At 42.9% G+C, this 17,088-nt stretch overlaps 1 protein-coding gene across 2 annotated transcripts; it reads right to left on the bottom strand.

The window, feature by feature from the left end:
- Positions 1-1,768: 1,768 nt before the first annotated feature.
- On the bottom strand, positions 1,769-15,989 carry LOC114029623 (zinc finger protein 2 homolog). 2 transcript variants are annotated; one of them, XM_027844171.1, is made up of 6 exons: positions 15,891-15,989; positions 11,832-12,326; positions 10,781-10,869; positions 9,242-9,368; positions 8,425-8,520; positions 1,769-5,819 (listed from the first exon to the last, which is right to left on the bottom strand). In XM_027844171.1, the coding sequence occupies exons 2-6, from the start codon at positions 12,310-12,312 to the stop codon at positions 4,273-4,275; spliced, it is 2,340 nt and encodes a 779-aa protein (XP_027699972.1). In that variant the 5' UTR covers positions 12,313-12,326; positions 15,891-15,989; the 3' UTR covers positions 1,769-4,272. The 2 variants fall into 2 exon arrangements, with proteins under 2 accessions (XP_027699972.1, XP_027699971.1); XM_027844170.1 differs by having other exon boundaries at positions 11,832-12,284; positions 15,891-15,969.
- Positions 15,990-17,088: the final 1,099 nt, after the last annotated feature.

Here is a 17,088-nt window from a genome sequence, read left to right as displayed (position 1 = left end):
GGGCCTTTAGGCGCAAATTTGCTGCTAAGCACAACAGCTAACCACTACAGTAGCAAAGTCTGCAGCTATGCACAGAACACAGAGAGTTTCTGTCTCAGAGAAAACATAGAGAGCTTCCTATATAGAACTCTAGTTAAATAACGAGTGATTAACCAGAATCTCAGCTGACAAATGGAGCTGCTGATTACAGCATGACTGGGAGCCTGTCGAAGGCTCTCTGAGGATGGGGCCAGTCTAGACATAGGTGGGTACAGCCCAGGTGAACAGGTCTTAGATGGAAGGCAGCAACTACAACTGGTCCAGGGCACACGCGCCCAAGTGAACAGAGGAAGAATCACATTCTCAGAGTCGTAATGGCCCTCACAGGACATATCGAGTCCAACCTATAAACTCCGAAGGGGATCCCCTCTACAGTATCTCCAACAAGCAGCCATCCAGCCTCTTCTGGAGCATCTCTAGTGAAGAGGAATCCACTCTCACCCCAGGCAGCCCATTCCACAGCTCTATTGTTTGGAAGCTCCTCCTTACATGGAGCCTGAAGCTGTCTCTGTAACTTACCCTCACTGCTCATCATTCTGCTTTCTGTCTCCAACAAGCAATGCTAAATTTCAGTTATGGAATCAAGGCCAGAACAGTTGGCCAAGGAGACAAGAGAATGGGGCCAAAAAGCATCTGTGCATCATAGCTGGCATTGGCTGAACACATGCCTCAATGCCTACCTGCCCAGTGCTGGCTCTGCCAGTCTCATCTTGGGCAATGGTGAAATCTTAAAAGGGTCAAATCCACCAGGATTGCTTGGGTTGTCTAGTCTTTAGTGAACACAGCTCTGATGAGACTTACATCTTCTGGAAGAAGTACCCAAAAATGAAATGTGGAAGCAGATGGAGCAAAGAAAATAAGAAATGGGATCTCTCAGCGAAGGACTGAAGGATGACAGAGAGTTGAGGGACCTTAGAGGTAACTGCAGTTCAAACCCCTCACTTTACAAGTGAGGAGTTAAGTGACTTACCTAAGGTCACACCGACAGCAACCGAGCCTGAGACTTAAACCCTTGTCCTCAAACTCTATCCAGCGGCTCTTTTCACTGCTCCATCTTACTTACCAAGGATTCCTGCTTCAGGAAGGAGTTCCTGCTTTGGGTACAAGTTAGACTAGATGACACCTAAGGTCTCCCTGGGATTCTAGGAGAACATATCTCCTGAAGCCCACACAAGATACCAGAATCAATGCCACTAAAGAAATCCTGGAACCTCTTACTGCTTCGGTTGATTCAGCCCTGATAGATCTCCTTGAATTGAGCAAAAGATGATGGAAAAAATTCCTTTCCAATACACAGTCCATTCCGGAGATGCTCCCCCATTCCCTGACACCTGGACTGGGGCCAAAAGGGCCAGCGCTAGAGTTGCTCTAACCAATTAAAAGCATCCTCTTAAAGACTTAAAGAAAAAGTTTGAGTTGAACAGTTGGATTTCTACTGATTACATTCCTACTGGCTCCTTATAAAAGGGTTCTGAAGGGATTTAAATAACTAGAATCTTCTGACTATCATCAATGAATCAATAAGTCTTTGGAGGATGCCAAAACAAGCATGGCCCTAAACTTAGGGCTATGAGGAAAGTAAGGCACCAAAAGTCTGTCTTCTAGCAGTTTACCTTCTCTGAAGCAGGGTCTTATCTACCTTCATTTGGTAGAAACAAAAATCTCCTTTGGCCATTGCTGCAAGTTTTCCAGGTTGGAATCTCAAAGCCATCCTTCTTCTACAGTTGGCTTTTTTTTTTTTTTTTTTTTTTGCTTATACAACCTTTGCAAAACTGGCTTTAGGAAGGTTTAGAGAGAATCACAACATTAGGGAATCTCAGAGTTAGGACACTTTCTATATACTGCTCCTAATTCTGCTATCTGGGACCAAGCAGAACAAGCTGAATCTCCCTTGCTGGTGCAAATACTTGACAACACATCCTTTTAACTAAGCTAAACATCGTTCATTTCCTTCAGTAGTTCTTCTTGTGGCACATTCTCTGTTACCTTCAACAGCCACATCACCTTCTTCTGCATGTGCTCCATTTTGCCAAAGTTGTTCTTAAAACCGACACCCCAACTTGAACACATAACTTGAGATGGGTTCTGCCCATGCAGAAATGAGGTCTATAACCTCGCTCATTTTGGACACTGTACCTCTCAATGTAACTTAAGATCACAAATTAACCTAAAATATAGAGGGAAGAACATCAAGAAGCAAAAAAGTTTAAGATATAAGGGTGAATTTGGAATCAGTTGGGAATGATGTCTAAATTATCCCAACAGGTAGTTCAGCGATATCAGAGGTAACAGAATGGGAGACAGGGACAGCTTAAAACCTACAGAAACAAAAGGCTTGCTGGGGTTCTGAAATCAGTTTATATAGAGAGTTGAGTTTCAAAGAAAACAGGTAGAGGTTTGTTTTTACAGGGTGAGGCAATTTGTTGTTACCAAAATCATCCCCAGGGTATGATAAAGAGGTGGGAATAAAACCATGGGAAATAGCTGTCAACTATAATCCCACTGATTGCTTCAAGTTATAAGTGAGGGAGTCACCATTTAACTACCCATCAACTCACACCTGAGTTTTTAGCCAATACCTGAGCAGGGTTGATTTTGACAGGGATGAATAACTGGCCCCTTGAGCAGGGGAGAGCTAAACAGGTTGTCATCAGAAAGGTGCTTTGTAAACGGGAAAATACTTCTAGCATGATGGTGTCATGATGCGGGAGGAGGACCTAATTACAAACTTGAAAATGGGGACAAACATAAAACTAAAACAAATGAAACACTATGGGAAAGAGACCATGGCTAAGGGAGAAAGGCAAGGATTGTGCCCCTCCTGGCTTCATGGCAATTACTTTTTCATCTAGCCTGGTGATGCTGAGAATTCCCTGCTCAGTGGAGACAGGGTATGGTGAAAAGAACATTGGATTTGAAGTCATACGGTCTGTATTTGAATCCTGACTCTGTTACTTATTACCTACATGACTCTGAGTGGGTCATTTCCTTCTTCTGGATCTGTTTTATCACCGATAAGATGAGCTAGTTGGGACTAGATGTTCTTGAAGGTCCTTCCATTATGATGCTGCCAAAAATGTTCCCTTAGTTACTAATACCTGATTCAAGATTAAGCAGAAGAGGCCCCTGAAGAAAGAAGACAAGAGCAGACAAACACAGGAAAAGGAAGGGAGGGCCTCAGGGAAACTACACCTATTTCCAAATTCTACCCTGCTTTCAGCTCATCTCCTCTGAACCTATTTCAATTCCAAAAAAGCAAAACGCTTGCTTTGGAAAGGCTGCGCTCAGACATGGTTGAAATCTGTGAGCCCCTTGGCCCACAGCTTGGAGGCAATATCACCCAGTAAGTCATAGTTCAACCTCCAAGAAACAGGCTGGAAGGTAAATCTTGGGAATGGAGTGTAAATTGACTTTCCATATTAAGATGCACTGGGGAAAGGGAAGGCTGATGGGAGGAAGCAGAAAAGCAGTAATTCTAGAATGTAAGACATTGTAGAAAAAGATAGGGATGAGTAGAGGATACAGTGAAGGACTTTGGGTAGTCAGAAGGCAACACAGGGCACTGGAATCCCTGGGGTGCAGAGAAGAGAATGCCAAGAAACCAAAGAAGGTATCTATCACAACTTCCACCACTGTCCTGGGAGGAAAAAGAAACAAGTTTCTTTAGCTCCAAAACAGCTTTCTATCTTCCTTACTCCTAAACTAGGGGGTCCTGCCTCATCCCCTCCATCTTCTAGATCTAGTGCCAGGCCCCAATTGAAAAAATTCTATCCACTCTTCACTAGCCTACCTAACACCAGGAACTTGTTTCAGGGTGGAATATACAAGAATCTGAAGATATTTCACAGGGATGTGCCCACAACTAGTTTGTGCACACCAAAAGTAACAGGGGTACTTTTAAAATATGCATTTACCTTAGCAGGACTTTCTTTTATCCCTTTACTCACATATATTGCCCAGTTGTTCTAATACTAGAGCTGGAAACTTAATAAAGATTCCTTCTTCTGTTAGTTATTTTTAGAAGACTCGGTACTTCTACTACTACAGATCTCATAACAATGCTCCTTCCTGTTCAACTTATGCAAATCCGTGGCTTGAAAGCAGGTAGTGTACTACAGGGAAGAGGGAAATCTCTCTCTAACTCCCAAGGGGCAGATTGTGATCATTTGACTCTGGGGTATTTAATATGTGACAAGCGTGACTGAAGCTTTCCCCTTGTATGATTCCACTCTGTTATTCTCCACTATGAATTCTCTGATGCCTGAGAACAGCTGAACTACTCCTGAAGGCTTTCTTACACAGATCACATTTGTGGGGCTTCTCTCCAGTATGTATTCTCTGATGTTCAATAAGGCGAGTATTCTGATTGAAGGATATTCCACATTCATTACACTTATAAGGTTTCTTTCCAGTATGGATCTTCTGATGGTCAGTCAGGGATGAATTCCGACCAAAGGCTTTCCCACATTCATTACACTTGAAAGGTTTCTCCCCACTATGGGTTTTCTGATGCCTCGTAAGGGACGAGTTACGGCTGAAGGCCTTCCCACAGTCCTTACATTTAAAAGGTGTTTCCCCACTATGGAATCTCAGATGTATGATAAGGGATGAGTTCTGACTGAAGGCCTTCTCACATTGATTACATTTATAAGGTTTCTCTCCAGTATGAATTCGAAGATGCTGAGTAAGGGATGAGCTATTACTGAAAGCTTTCTCACAATGACTACATTTATAGGGTTTCTCTCCAGTATGAACTCTCTGATGTTCATTGAGATGTGTTCTTTGAGTGAAGGCCTTCTCACATTTATTACACTTATAGGGTTTCTCTCCAGTATGAATTCTTTTATGTTCAGTTAGGCGTGTGCTCTGGTTGAAGGCCTTTCCACATATATTACACTTGAAGGTTCTTTCTCCAGTATGAATTCTCTGATGTTGAATAAGGGATGATTTGTGACTGAAGTCTTTCTTACACACATCACATTTAAAGGGTTTCTCTCCAGTATGAGTCCTTTGATGTTCAGTAAGTAGTCCCCTCTGGGTAAAGGCTTTCTTACATTCATTACACTTGTAGGGTTTCCTTCCAGTATGAATTATTTGATGCTTAAAAAGGGATGAGTCCCGGATGAAAGCTTTCTTACACTGATTACACTTAAAAGGTTTCTCTCCAGTATGAACCCTCTTATGTAGATTGAAAAATGAGCGCCGCCTAAAGCTCTTCTTACATTCATAACATTTGTAGGGTTTCTCCCCAGTATGGATTCTCAGATGTCGAGTAAGAGATGAATTGTAGATGAAAGTTTTCCCACATGCCTTACACTTGTAGCCTTTTTTTCCAGGAGGTATCCTACGAGACTTAAAAAGGTTTGAGTAGTAACTTCGGGTCTTCGGCCTTACCTTAAAATTAGGTTTCTTCTCTGGGGTCGTCATTTTACTTCTAACCAGGTCTAAATACTGTTTGAGGCTCATTTTATGTTTAGTATATTTATGGAGATTTGTTCCTGTAGGAACTTTCTTTTTTGTAACAATGCCTGACCCTAGCCTGAAGTATTTCCTAAATATATTACATCTAGGCCGTCTCACCTTAGATGTTTTCTCCTGTTCTATTGTTCCTTGACTAGATTGTCCTTCTTGGTTGTCTTGCTGCTTTTCCTCACCTTTCCAGGCTCCTCCCAAGGTAGAGGCAGAGGGACCGTCTCTCGAGAGCCTTTCCTGAGACAGGTCTTTCAAAAAAATGCCCTGTTTTGGAGCTGATTCTTTGGTAACAAACCTGGTCTCTGAACCTGAAAGAAATAAAACATGTAAATGTCCCTCATATTTTGTTGAAGAAAAAGGAAACAATAATTCCTCATTATTTAGTATAAATACATTTCTGAGGGTCATGAGAACAATAAATCAATGAACAGAAGCTAACTAACTTTATGGCTAAATTCTAGGCACTCTGACTTTTTCAGGCTCAGGGTTATTCTTTATTCTGCTTTTAAGAGAGCTGCAGTGTACATTTCCTAGTGTGTTGGGGACAAGGACAAGAGTGAAGTCTGGCTAATATTAAGAGCAGAAGCAGCACCCTTGCTACTTTGGGAGAAAAGGCTGGAGGGCAAAGCAGTACTCCTACGCAGACCTCTTCCCCTGAGTCTTTCTCCCCTTCCCCAGCACCTTCAATGACTCTGTCTGCCCTCAAGTTTCTGAGCCATTCTCTGTTAGTCTCTGGAAGGTCCCAATATCGGAAAGCTATGTTAAGTAACCCAGCAGTAAAGACACTGTGGCAGACAAAACACATTTAAAGAAAGTCAGACTAAGAATAATGACAATTTACATTTATATAGCAATCTAGAATTGAAAACCCTTTGTATAAATGATTACAACTGATCTCACAACTCTGAAGAAGGTAGCACAAATATTATATCCCCTGAGTTTGAGTCCTGGTTCTACTACCTACTGCCTCAATGTGACCTTAGGCACATAACTGCACAACACAGTTAAGAAATATGTCAATAAAAAGAATGAAAGAAAATAGAAGAAATCTGGAATGGGTAGAATCAGGCAAATGCCTTTTTAAAAAATATAAGGCAATATAGGGAACTGATTCAAATTTATAAGAGCCATTCCCTAACTAATAATGATCAAAGAATATGAATATCAGTTTTCGGAGAAAGAAATCCAAGCTATGAAAAGCTATATGGAAAAAATGCTTTAAATATCCAATAATTACAGAAATGAACGTTAAAACAACTATGAGGTTCCACCTCATACCCATCAACTGTCAAAACTGGCAAGAAAAGAAAATGACAAATGCTGGACGGGCTGTGGGAAAATAGATTGATACACTACTGGTTGAGGTGTTAACTAGCCCAGTCATTCTAGAAAACAATTTGGAACTATGTCCAAAAAATTATTAAACTATGCACTCAGCGATATTATTACTAGGTCTATATCCCAAGGAGATCATAGAAAGAACAAATGGATCCATATGTACAAAAATATTTACAGCAGCTCTTTTCGTGATGGCAAAAAACTGGAAACTAAGATGGTGCCAGATGGCTGGACAAGTGATGGTAAATGAATATGATATGCCATGAGTAGAATAAATACTACTGTTTTGAAAAGAAATTATGAAAGAAATAGTTTCAGAGAAATCTGGGAAGATTTATATGAACTAATGATGAGAGAAGTAAGCTGAACCAGGAGAACAATTTATACAATAACAACAATATTGAAAAAACAAACAACTTTAAAAGACTTTGACCAACCAGAAGACTCATGATGAAACATGCTACCCGCCTCCAGACAAAAAGGTGATAAACTCAGAACACAAAATGAAACATATTTTTTGAACATGGCCCACGTGGGAATTTGTTTTGTTTGACTATTATTTGTTGTAAGGGCTTTTTCTTTCTTTTGCAGTGAGGGAAGGGGAAGTAGGAAGGAGAAATGGCAGATTTTGGTTCAATGAAAAAAATAAAATTTAATTTCAAGTTATTAAAATGTAAAAATTCAAATAAAAAAAGAACATAGGGCAGATCAAAATACAGGGTATCCCAAAAGTCTTGGGGCAGTTTTAAGCTTTAATAACTTCAGAAAAACAAATGCTACACACTTTAAAAAAAATTCTGAAAGATCAATCATTTAAATTTTTAAATACTGATATGTTTCTTAGAAAAATCCCATATAACCACTGTCATGCAAAATATCACTCTAGTTGATCTGCAAATTTTGTAAAAACTTTCCTCTGTTACTGCTAATCAGACTGAAGGACTGTGTTTGTAATCCTAGTCTTAAAATCATCCAAAAAGTGACATTTTGGTTCATACATACATGACAGTTCTGATGTGACCCCACAAGAAAAAGTCTAATGAATACAGATCAGGTGACCAAAGTAGCCAAGCAAGTAGACTCCCTCTACTGATCTAATGCTCTGGGAAAGTGCCATCCTGAAATAGTCATAGATGCAAGTGCATAATGACAGTGTGTACCATCTTGTTAAAATTAACATTCAAAATTCACAAAACTAAGTCTAAAAAAATTTAATTAGACTTTAAAATTATTTTTTGTGAGTTTGCAGCATGCTAGAAGCAGGAATTTCCATGGGAACAGTATCCCTAAGGAAGCAGAATGTGACAGAACCCAGAGTACCTGTGGAAGGGCTAGAGCTTCAAACAGGATAAGTGACACTACTTCCTCTCAACCCAGAGTGACTTATGAGAGATGGCAGGAAAATAATGTGCTGAGGTAAAGATAAGGACCCAGGCAGGAGCTAATGCTGGACAGCCTAAGGCCTCCCCACTGCCTAAGGGGCTTCAAGGAAAGGTGCCAGACCAACACTTCCTAACTGAAAAAAAGTTGGATCTTCTTTGCAATGATTCATTGGCCTGGTTCTCCCCCACTCACCTGCACCAGGACCTCTGGAGACATTCCTGCTCCTCATCCACGGCGCTTCTCCTCTCTCCAGCTGGGCTATCAGCTCTGGCTTAGAAGTAAGAAGCCCTGCTCATGGACAAAGAAATGGGAAAGGCATAAAGATCCACCTCAGATTGCAGTCTTTGCCCCTTCCTCATCAAAGAATCAAGAACATGCAAGGAATAGGGGCTGAGGAGAGTATAAAGAGTCCTGGAGGGACTCAGCATTAGGGCACAAAAAGGGGGAGGGCAGGGACAGGGAGGTAACAGGTCACTGAATTCATTTGAAAGCAAACTGAATATGAAAGCAAACTGAAAGCAAACTAAATTGTTTGTCCTTCCTGTTAGGCCCTTTTTTTTTTTTAAATTTGGTTAGGCAACTGACTTGCCAAGGGTCACACAGCCAGTATGTGTTATGTGTCTGAGACTGGATTTGAACTCAGGTCCTCCTCAATCCAGGGCCAGTGCTCTACCCACTAAGCCACCTAGCTGCCCCCTATTAGACTCTCCTTGTGAACACTTTGTACATCACAACTGGGGAGAACAGAAGATAGGAGAGACAGAGTCTCAGAGGCAGCACAATGAATCTGCCAGTCTGTAATGCTTATGGTAACTCCAAGTCCCTTCACCCAGTAACAGGAGTAGAAGTATACCAATTGTCTTGGTGACCAAGAAATGAGGAAGATCCCTGTACATCAAGTCAGGCATCAGCTAATTGTTTCAGTGGCTCTATAGCCTTTAATAAAGGAAGAAGTGAGCATTTAGGGTTTGGGTTAGTGGGCAGAGTCACACAGGAAGACTGTCCTTACCCACAGAGACCATGTTCTTGTAGTTCTCCAGCATCACATCTCTGTACAGCTCCATCTGGGCTGGCTGCAAATGCCACCATTCCTTCCGACTGAACATTACAGCCACATCCTTAAATGTCACAGAGTCCTAAAACACCAAAAACATTCCCACTTACTCAAGAACTAGCCTCTCCATAAGGACCTGGGACCCTCCAGAAGGTAATGCTACTAATAACTGGTTCTCATAGTATAAAAAAAAAGAGTTTTGTGCATTTCAAGTCAAATAATGATTGACTCTCTACTATATATCTTGCTTTGTAGAAGGCATGGCCTCCAAGGGAATATCCAGAATCCTATGGGACTGACATGTGGTGAGCCTGCAGGGTTGAAGACATGAAGTCACCCTTACTCTGGAGGTAGGAGAGAAAGACTAGGGGGACCCTATGCTCCACTCTTCCCACCCCAAAAGAACCATCTGTTACAGCCAGGATAGATACATGAGTTTCCCCATCTCAGCCTCTGTTCATGATTTTTCCCCCACCTAGAATCCTGTCACCTTCATTTCCAACTAACTGGCTCCTACCCTTCCTTCAAATCAAACTTAAAGTCTACCTGATATCTTGCCACTGGACCCAGATGGCTCTGGAGGAGTGAGTGAGGCTAGTGACTTTGCACAGCCCTCCTCACTTAAATCCAATTCACTTGCAAGTCATGGCATCACCTTCCTGATGCCATAGTCCTCTTGGAGAATGAGGGACAAACAATAACAATAAAGTCTATCTCCTCCATTTGGTTTCCCTGACTATTCCAGCTCACACTCATCTGCCAATTCTCAACCCATAGAGCATCTATGGCCTGTACCAGCTCATTTCTGTATTTAAAAACAATACAAGGAAGTCCTTAACTGTGAAAAATATGTTCACCTGGTTTCTCCAATGAGAATTCAAGCCCCATGATGGAAGGACTATTTTTCTGTTTTATTTTCTGTATCCCTCACAGCACCTAGCATAGTTCAATGTACATAATTCAACAAATAAGCCTGAATTACCTGTTGAATTCATTTGAACAAACACTTATTAAATGCCTAGTACGTGAAAGGCACTGTACTAAGCAAAGACAAAAGTAAAACAGTCTCCACCCTCTTGGGGCTTACATTCTACTAAACGAAGGAGTGAACATTAAACACAGAGGAAAAAGGGCACTAAGAGAGGACACTAGGCAAGCCAGGATCACTCTACATAATAAACACTATTTACTATAGTGGTGTCAAACAAATGGCCCCAAATCTCCTGAGTGTACCCAAATCAGACTTAAATGTAATTGGGAAATATTCAATAAATAAAAATACAATAGAACATAGATAATGTTAACTTGTGATTTTCTAAGTCAATATGTGGCCCACAGGAATCCTGTGACCCCAATTCTATTTGAGTTTGACATGACTGATCTACTAGTATGGCCCAATGCCTTAATTCTAGGACAAGGAAAGGAAATAAATCTTCACCTGAAGAATGCAGGTTCTGCATGGCATGTCACGAAAGAACTACGGCTCCCACTCACCTGGGATTCATCTGGCAAGGGCCTAGAAGCTGCTCCCTCTTCTGCAGAGCTCTGATCCTGGGAAACAGCAGAGTCCTGAGAAGGTAGAACTGTGGAAAGAACGTGAAGCTATAAGGAACCCAAATCTGGCCTCACAGATCCAAGGCTGATGAGGCTAAAATTTCCTCTAAACACATCTTTTACAGAATAAGGACAGAAGTCATTTAGGAACAGTCCCCACTTTACCCTTAGAACTGAGGAAAGGAGTAAAAGAAAGGAGAAAGATAGGCTCCCAATTCTGACTCAGGGGTCATGGCAGGGTCCAAGGGACAGAGTTCTGCTCTAGGAATCACGATGTGCACATTAAACTCACAGCTCTGTCTCTAAATCACTCAGTAATACGAAAGTTTAACTCAACCTCTAACACAATTACCTCTTTCATAGAGAAACTATTTTTCAAATATTTCCTATCTTACATAACATGATGAATCAATGCACCGACCCAGCTAGGGAAAAGAACTTCACAGATAGTAAAATGAACATTTTCCATCAGAAAAGCAGTATGGTTCACTAAAAGAGTAAATGATGGGAGTAATGGGGCTCTTGACTTTTGCTTAGCCAATCTGAAGAAATCATGTGACTACTTATATGTTCTTTGACCCCTTCACTGGAAAATGAAGGTGACCATACATGATCTACCCATGAAGTACCTCAGAGAGTTAGTATTACTAAGACCAATTCTAAGAGTTTATAGGCATAATGGCATAAATCTTCCAAATAAGCCTAACCATTGGGCTGTCCCTCTACCTTGTCACACAAAAGATGATCAAGAGAGAACCTTTCTACCTCTATGGTTTCCTTCCCTTCATGGGCTGTTATGCCAAGTGCAGCAGCAACGAGGGGAAGATTGGGCTCTACCAAGTGATATGTGAGGGCTATACTTTCTCAATCACTGATCTCAAGGGCAACATCCTCATCAAATGATCCTTTGCCCTATTCTGGCTTCAAGGCCTAATTTCCTCTTTTGCCCTGGGAAGAATTTCTTCTCCCTCCATCCTTCTGAAATTCTTACCATTGTCCTCAAACATCTGGCTCAAATCTTCCAAAAGGATCTCTACCTCCTCACTGTTCTCCGAAGGCTGTGACTTCACCCAAGTCATGATTTCTCTGGGCAGGACAATCACATATTGATCCAGCACCAGCATATCCAGAACATCCTCTTTGGCATGAGTCTCAGGATCCATCCACTGCATACAGAGCTCCCGGATTTGGCTCAGCTCCTCCTCTTGGGGTGGAGCTACTCCAGGACGCTGAAACCATCTCAAGTTCTGATGAGAGACTGCAGGGTCTGATGTGTCTCTTCCTTGGCTGGTTTCTTGCTCCCCAGGGTCCTCTGCACTTGGGACTTTATCTTGTTCACCAGAAGGTGTAATTTGAGGACTTGGGGGAGCGGTGTTTGCCTCATTCAAGGATGCAGTCTCTCCAGCATCTTTCCCTTCCACTGTGGTATTCATATCTGTATCTCCTTCAGACACAAGATGAGCAGCACACATTATACTAAGGCCCACTGTAGAGAGAAACACACAGCCAACAGCAGTCAAGTCAATAAGCATGAATTAAGCATCTACTATATGCCAGGCATTGCGTTAAGCGCTGGGGATACAAAAAAAAAAGTCCTTGTCACAGTCTAATGGAGAAGATGAGATGCAAACAACAAACAAGCTACATACAGGATAAATTGCAAATAGCAATTAAGCATTAAGAAAGAGATCAGAAAAAGGCTTCCTGTAGAAAGTAGGATTTTAGCTAAGATTTGAAGGAAGTCAGAGAAGGTAGAAGCAGAGATGAGGAGAGAGAAAGTTCCAGGCATGGGGGACAGCCAGTAAAAATGAAGAAATTAAAGCCATCTATAGTCATATGAAAAAATGCTCTAAATCACTATTGATTAGAGAAATGCAAATCAAAACAACTCTGAGGTACCACATCATACCTATCAGATTGGCCGACATGACAAAACAGGAAAATGATAAATGTTGGAGAAGATAAGGGAAAATTGGAACACTAATGCACTATTGGTGGAGTTGTGAAATGATCCAACCATTTTGGAGAGCAATTTGGAACTACACCCGAAGGGCTATAAAAATGTGCATGCCCTTTGACCCAGCAATAGCACTTCTAGGGCTATATCCCAAAGAGATCATACAAATGGGAAAAGGACCCACATGTACAAAAATATTCATAGCAGCTCTTTTTGTGATGGCAAAGAATTGGAAATTGAGAGGATGCCCATTAACTGGGGAATGGCTGAGCAAGTTGTGGTATATGAATGTAGTGGAATACTATTGTGCTATAAGAAATGATGAACAGGCTGACTTCAGAAAAACCTGGAAAGACTTGTATGGTCTGATGCTGAATGAAGTGAGCAGAACCAAAAGAACGTTGTACACAATAACAGCCACGTTGTGCGATGACTAATATTGATAAACTTAACCCTTCCCAGCAATACAAGTATCTAAGACATCGCCAGAGGCCTCATGATGGAAAATACTATCCATATCCAGAGAAAGAACTATGTAAGTTGAACTGTTATTTATTTTCTCTTCTGCTGAGTTTTATTTCCTCTTTCTGATGGTTTCTCCTATTGGTTTTAATTTTTACTTACAACATCACTAATGTGAAAATATGTTTAACAGGAATGTAAATGTATAGCCTATATCAGATTGTGTGCCATCGTGAGGAGGGTGGTGGGGAGAAAAATTTTTAACTCAAAAGCATATGGAAGTGATTATTGAGAAATCAAAATAAATTAATAAAAAAAAGAGACTCAACTAAGCCATACCATGCCAAGAGCATTCAGATGGTAAGGATGATACTGGACAGACAACAGTTGAGAGATGAAAAAGATCGGTCATGGTTCCCATAACAAATTGATCTCTCTGTCAACAGAGGACAACCATTGGAGCCCAACCTCACAGTCCAAAATGCGCTACATGAAAAAAAAAAGAGAAGGTAGAAGCAGAGATGAGGAGAGAAAGAGAGAGAGTTCCAGGCATGGGGGGCAGTCAGTAAACATGCATGGAGCTGGGAGACGGAGAATCTAGTACAAAGAACACCAAGGAGACCAGTGTCACCGGATCAAGCCAGAGGGACATAGTTAAACAAACTATGATGTATGTACATGAAAGATACTATATGAAGGAAACATAGTAGAATGGAAAGAGTACTGGATTTGAAGTTAGAAGACTCAGGTGCATGTTGTAGCTCTGCTCCCCTCTCCATTGGCTATGTGACCAGGTGTCTGTAAATGTTACAAGCTTTAAAAAACCCAACATTTGAAAGGTTAATCATCTTGGATATGTCACATAACATCTCTGGGACAGTTTCTTCACTAATAAGAAAGTTAGATTAGATGATCTCTGCAATCTCTTCCATTTCTAAACCCTCTGATCCTGTGACCTCATTATGTTGCGGAGGTGACTACGGGCCCTGAGCCAGCTGCCAGTAGAGTTCAAGAAATATAAAGTCCTGAAGTTTGGCTGAACACCAAGTGCATGAAAAGGCATAACAAAGTAAGTCAAGATCTGGAGATTTTCTATCAGTGGAGAGAGTATCCACATCAGTGAAATGATATACCTAAAGCACTTTGCAAACCTATATAAAATATTTTATATAGAAATGTTAGCTATGATGACACTAATGATAGTGATGATGATGATAATGATACTATAGAAATGTTAGCTATGATGATGATGATGACAACGACAAGGACAGGCAAGTCCCTTTCTGGAACAATATCTGAGGATGTTCCACTTTAGTAGCAGTCTTCAGACCTTCTTCAGAGCTTACAATTACTTACAACTTGACATAACCTCAGAGATACCAGGGTCATCTCCCAACACAATGAGGGACCACCGGGAAACTTTAGTTGAGGAAATTCGTGATTTTTTTAAAAAGAAAAAGAAACCCCTTGTTTCAGGTTTCATTCCAGGTCTCTTAAGTCCTACAGGGAAAACTGTCCCCATACCAGAGCATCTTGTCATAGTGGCAAATAAATCAATGGGAAAAGAGAAACCAATCAGATCCTCCAGTCTAAGCTCCCAAGACTATTTACCCCACAGCTACTATCCCAAAGCAGAGATCTCCTCCACCCCACCCTCCTTTTCCCTTCTAATGCCCTATCTCCTTGATTGGGCAGCTATTGGATGTATTTTAAAGAGCCCAGGACTTGGAGTCAGAGGGTACCACTTATTTGTGAGGACTTGAACCTTAGTGTCCTCACCAGTAAAATGAGGGGGTTGGACTCAAAATTCTGTCCCTTTCTACCACCCATACAATAAAACAGTTCTTTATGTGCTTAGGCTGGCTCTGACCCAATGGCTTCTCACTCTCAATTCCTTCCTCCTGCTGATGAGGCCTTTCTCCCATGCTCTTCATAGGTTCAAAGATTCATTGATTTAGGGCCAGGAAGAACCTTAAGACGTCATCTAGGCCCAGAGTTTTTCATGCTCCCATGACCCGGTCCTGTTCTTACAGTGCTCCCTTCACAGACAGCCAGGGCCTCCTATTCACATCCACTCACCCACCCACCCCTCCAGTAGCCCTGCCCCATCCCTGCGGGTGAAGCCCTGAGACCCTACTTCCCTCGGTTAGTACTGCAATGCGGTTGCCCTCCAGTGACACCGCCCAGATCCTCCCTCCCGAGGCCCCAGCTCCAGATGCTTCCTCAGAGGTCTTGAGGTGTCAGAGACACCTGGACCAAATGCTCCTCATACCAAACACACTGCCTCTGATGGCCCCCACCCACGCGACCCTCCCTCGTCCCCCAACAGCCCCTGCCCTGACCCCACAACTCTCTTCCTTCTCCTCCCAGAAAAGGTTCCCTTCCCTCTCACGCCTCCCTCCCCAATATCCGCCCCCCCGACAAAAGCCTCTCCCCCAGCGGGCCCCCCCACCCCTTAATGCCTCTCCCCCAGAGGCCCCGCCCCCTCACGCCTCTCCCCCAGAGGCCCCGCCCCTTGATGCTCCACAGGCCCCGTCACTCCAGCTGCCTCACAGACCAAGAAGCTTCACTGGCCGTCAGCCCCACTCCCCAAATGTTGGGCCCCGATACCTCCTCTAGGTGCCCAAGTACCTGGTAAAAGAGCCCTGCCCCGCTTCGCCACACGCGGAGCTACCTCTGACGACCCGAGACCAAGTCCGTAAATCTGTGCTATTCTAATGGCGACTAAAACCCGCGCGCATCCTTGGCCTGAAGAATACACCTGCGCCTGCGCGGAGTGGCTGCTTTTAAAACAGAAACTACGAATCCCAGAATCCCCCGACACACAGCCTTCACTTCCCAGAGGAGGTGGCGGACCTGATTGGCTGCCAGGAATCATTTCCCTAGCCACGCCCCAGATTTAAGCGCGAAGCCTGCAGTCGCCTACGCGATTAAGTGTACAAAACTGGACTCCATCACATTCCTCCCTGCACATACAATCCATCATTTCCTGTGGCGCCTAAGACTGGAAATCGCGATTTCATTGTTTTATATCAGAGCTCAGGGTTTCAGTCACTGCGAGGTTTGGTTGGCCCCGCCTATTCTAAGAAAACAGCGGAGCCCGGATGAGGAGACCAATCAACACCTCGGAGATGGGGGCGAGGTCCTCAGAAGCGGCCCGGTGAACCAATCACTGCCCTTTGAAGCCATAGATGGCCTGGGGGAGGAGCAACGGGGCCAATCAGAGACTCCCGGGAGGTGAGAGAAGCAGCGGGGGAGGAACCAATCAGTCACTCCCTGGCGGGAGGCGCGAGATGAGTCTGGGCCAAACGCTAGAATTATCAATTAATGATTCCATGTGTCTAGTGCGAAATGTATTATCTTTCCCACCCCGCCAAATCCATCCCTTATGTACCCATGGGCATCCTCCCTCAGTCACTGATGCTCGCTGTCATCGACTCCTCACTCTCACTCGCTCCCCCTCCCGCCCCCGCCCCCGCCCCTGCCAATCACTTGCCACATCCAGACCTTTCTATTTCCTCAGCATCTTTCCCATAAGCCTCCTCTTCCCTCAGCTCACACTGGGACCACCCAGGTGCAGGCTTCACTGGAGAATATCTTTGTAGATGGTCCCCCTGCCTCATGGCTCTTCCCCTCCAGACTGCTGCCAAAGTGAGGGAGGAAGGAAAGAAGGAGAGAAGGGAGGGAGGAAGGGAGAATGCTGGCTTTTCAAAAACTAATGAACAGGACTCACTAAAGGGGCAGGGAGGAAGGAGAAATCTATTTGACTCACTGAGAGGAAAAAAGAGTAGGTAAAAGTGTATAATCAATTACAAGCAAGAGAGAGGAC

Source organism: Vombatus ursinus, unplaced genomic scaffold, assembly GCF_900497805.2.
Source record: "Vombatus ursinus unplaced genomic scaffold, bare-nosed wombat genome assembly UNPS02014935.1, whole genome shotgun sequence".
Lineage (NCBI taxonomy): Eukaryota > Metazoa > Chordata > Mammalia > Diprotodontia > Vombatidae > Vombatus > Vombatus ursinus.
The sequence above is the reverse complement of the archived record's forward strand: the minus strand, read 5'-3'. Positions and strand labels throughout refer to the sequence as shown.

Bases quoted from the DNA above. Each gene is read 5' to 3' on its own strand.
- LOC114029623 (XM_027844171.1), bottom strand. From the start codon at position 12,312: ATGTGTGCTGCTCATCTTGTGTCTGAAGGAGATACAGATATGAATACC. The intron at 9,369-10,780 runs GTGAGTGGGAGC...TTGGTGTTTTAG, and splicing joins CCTTGCCAGATGAATCCCAG to GACTCTGTGACATTTAAGGA. The intron at 5,820-8,424 runs GTGAGTGGGGGA...TATTTCTTTCAG, and splicing joins CTCCAGAGGTCCTGGTGCAG to GTTCAGAGACCAGGTTTGTT.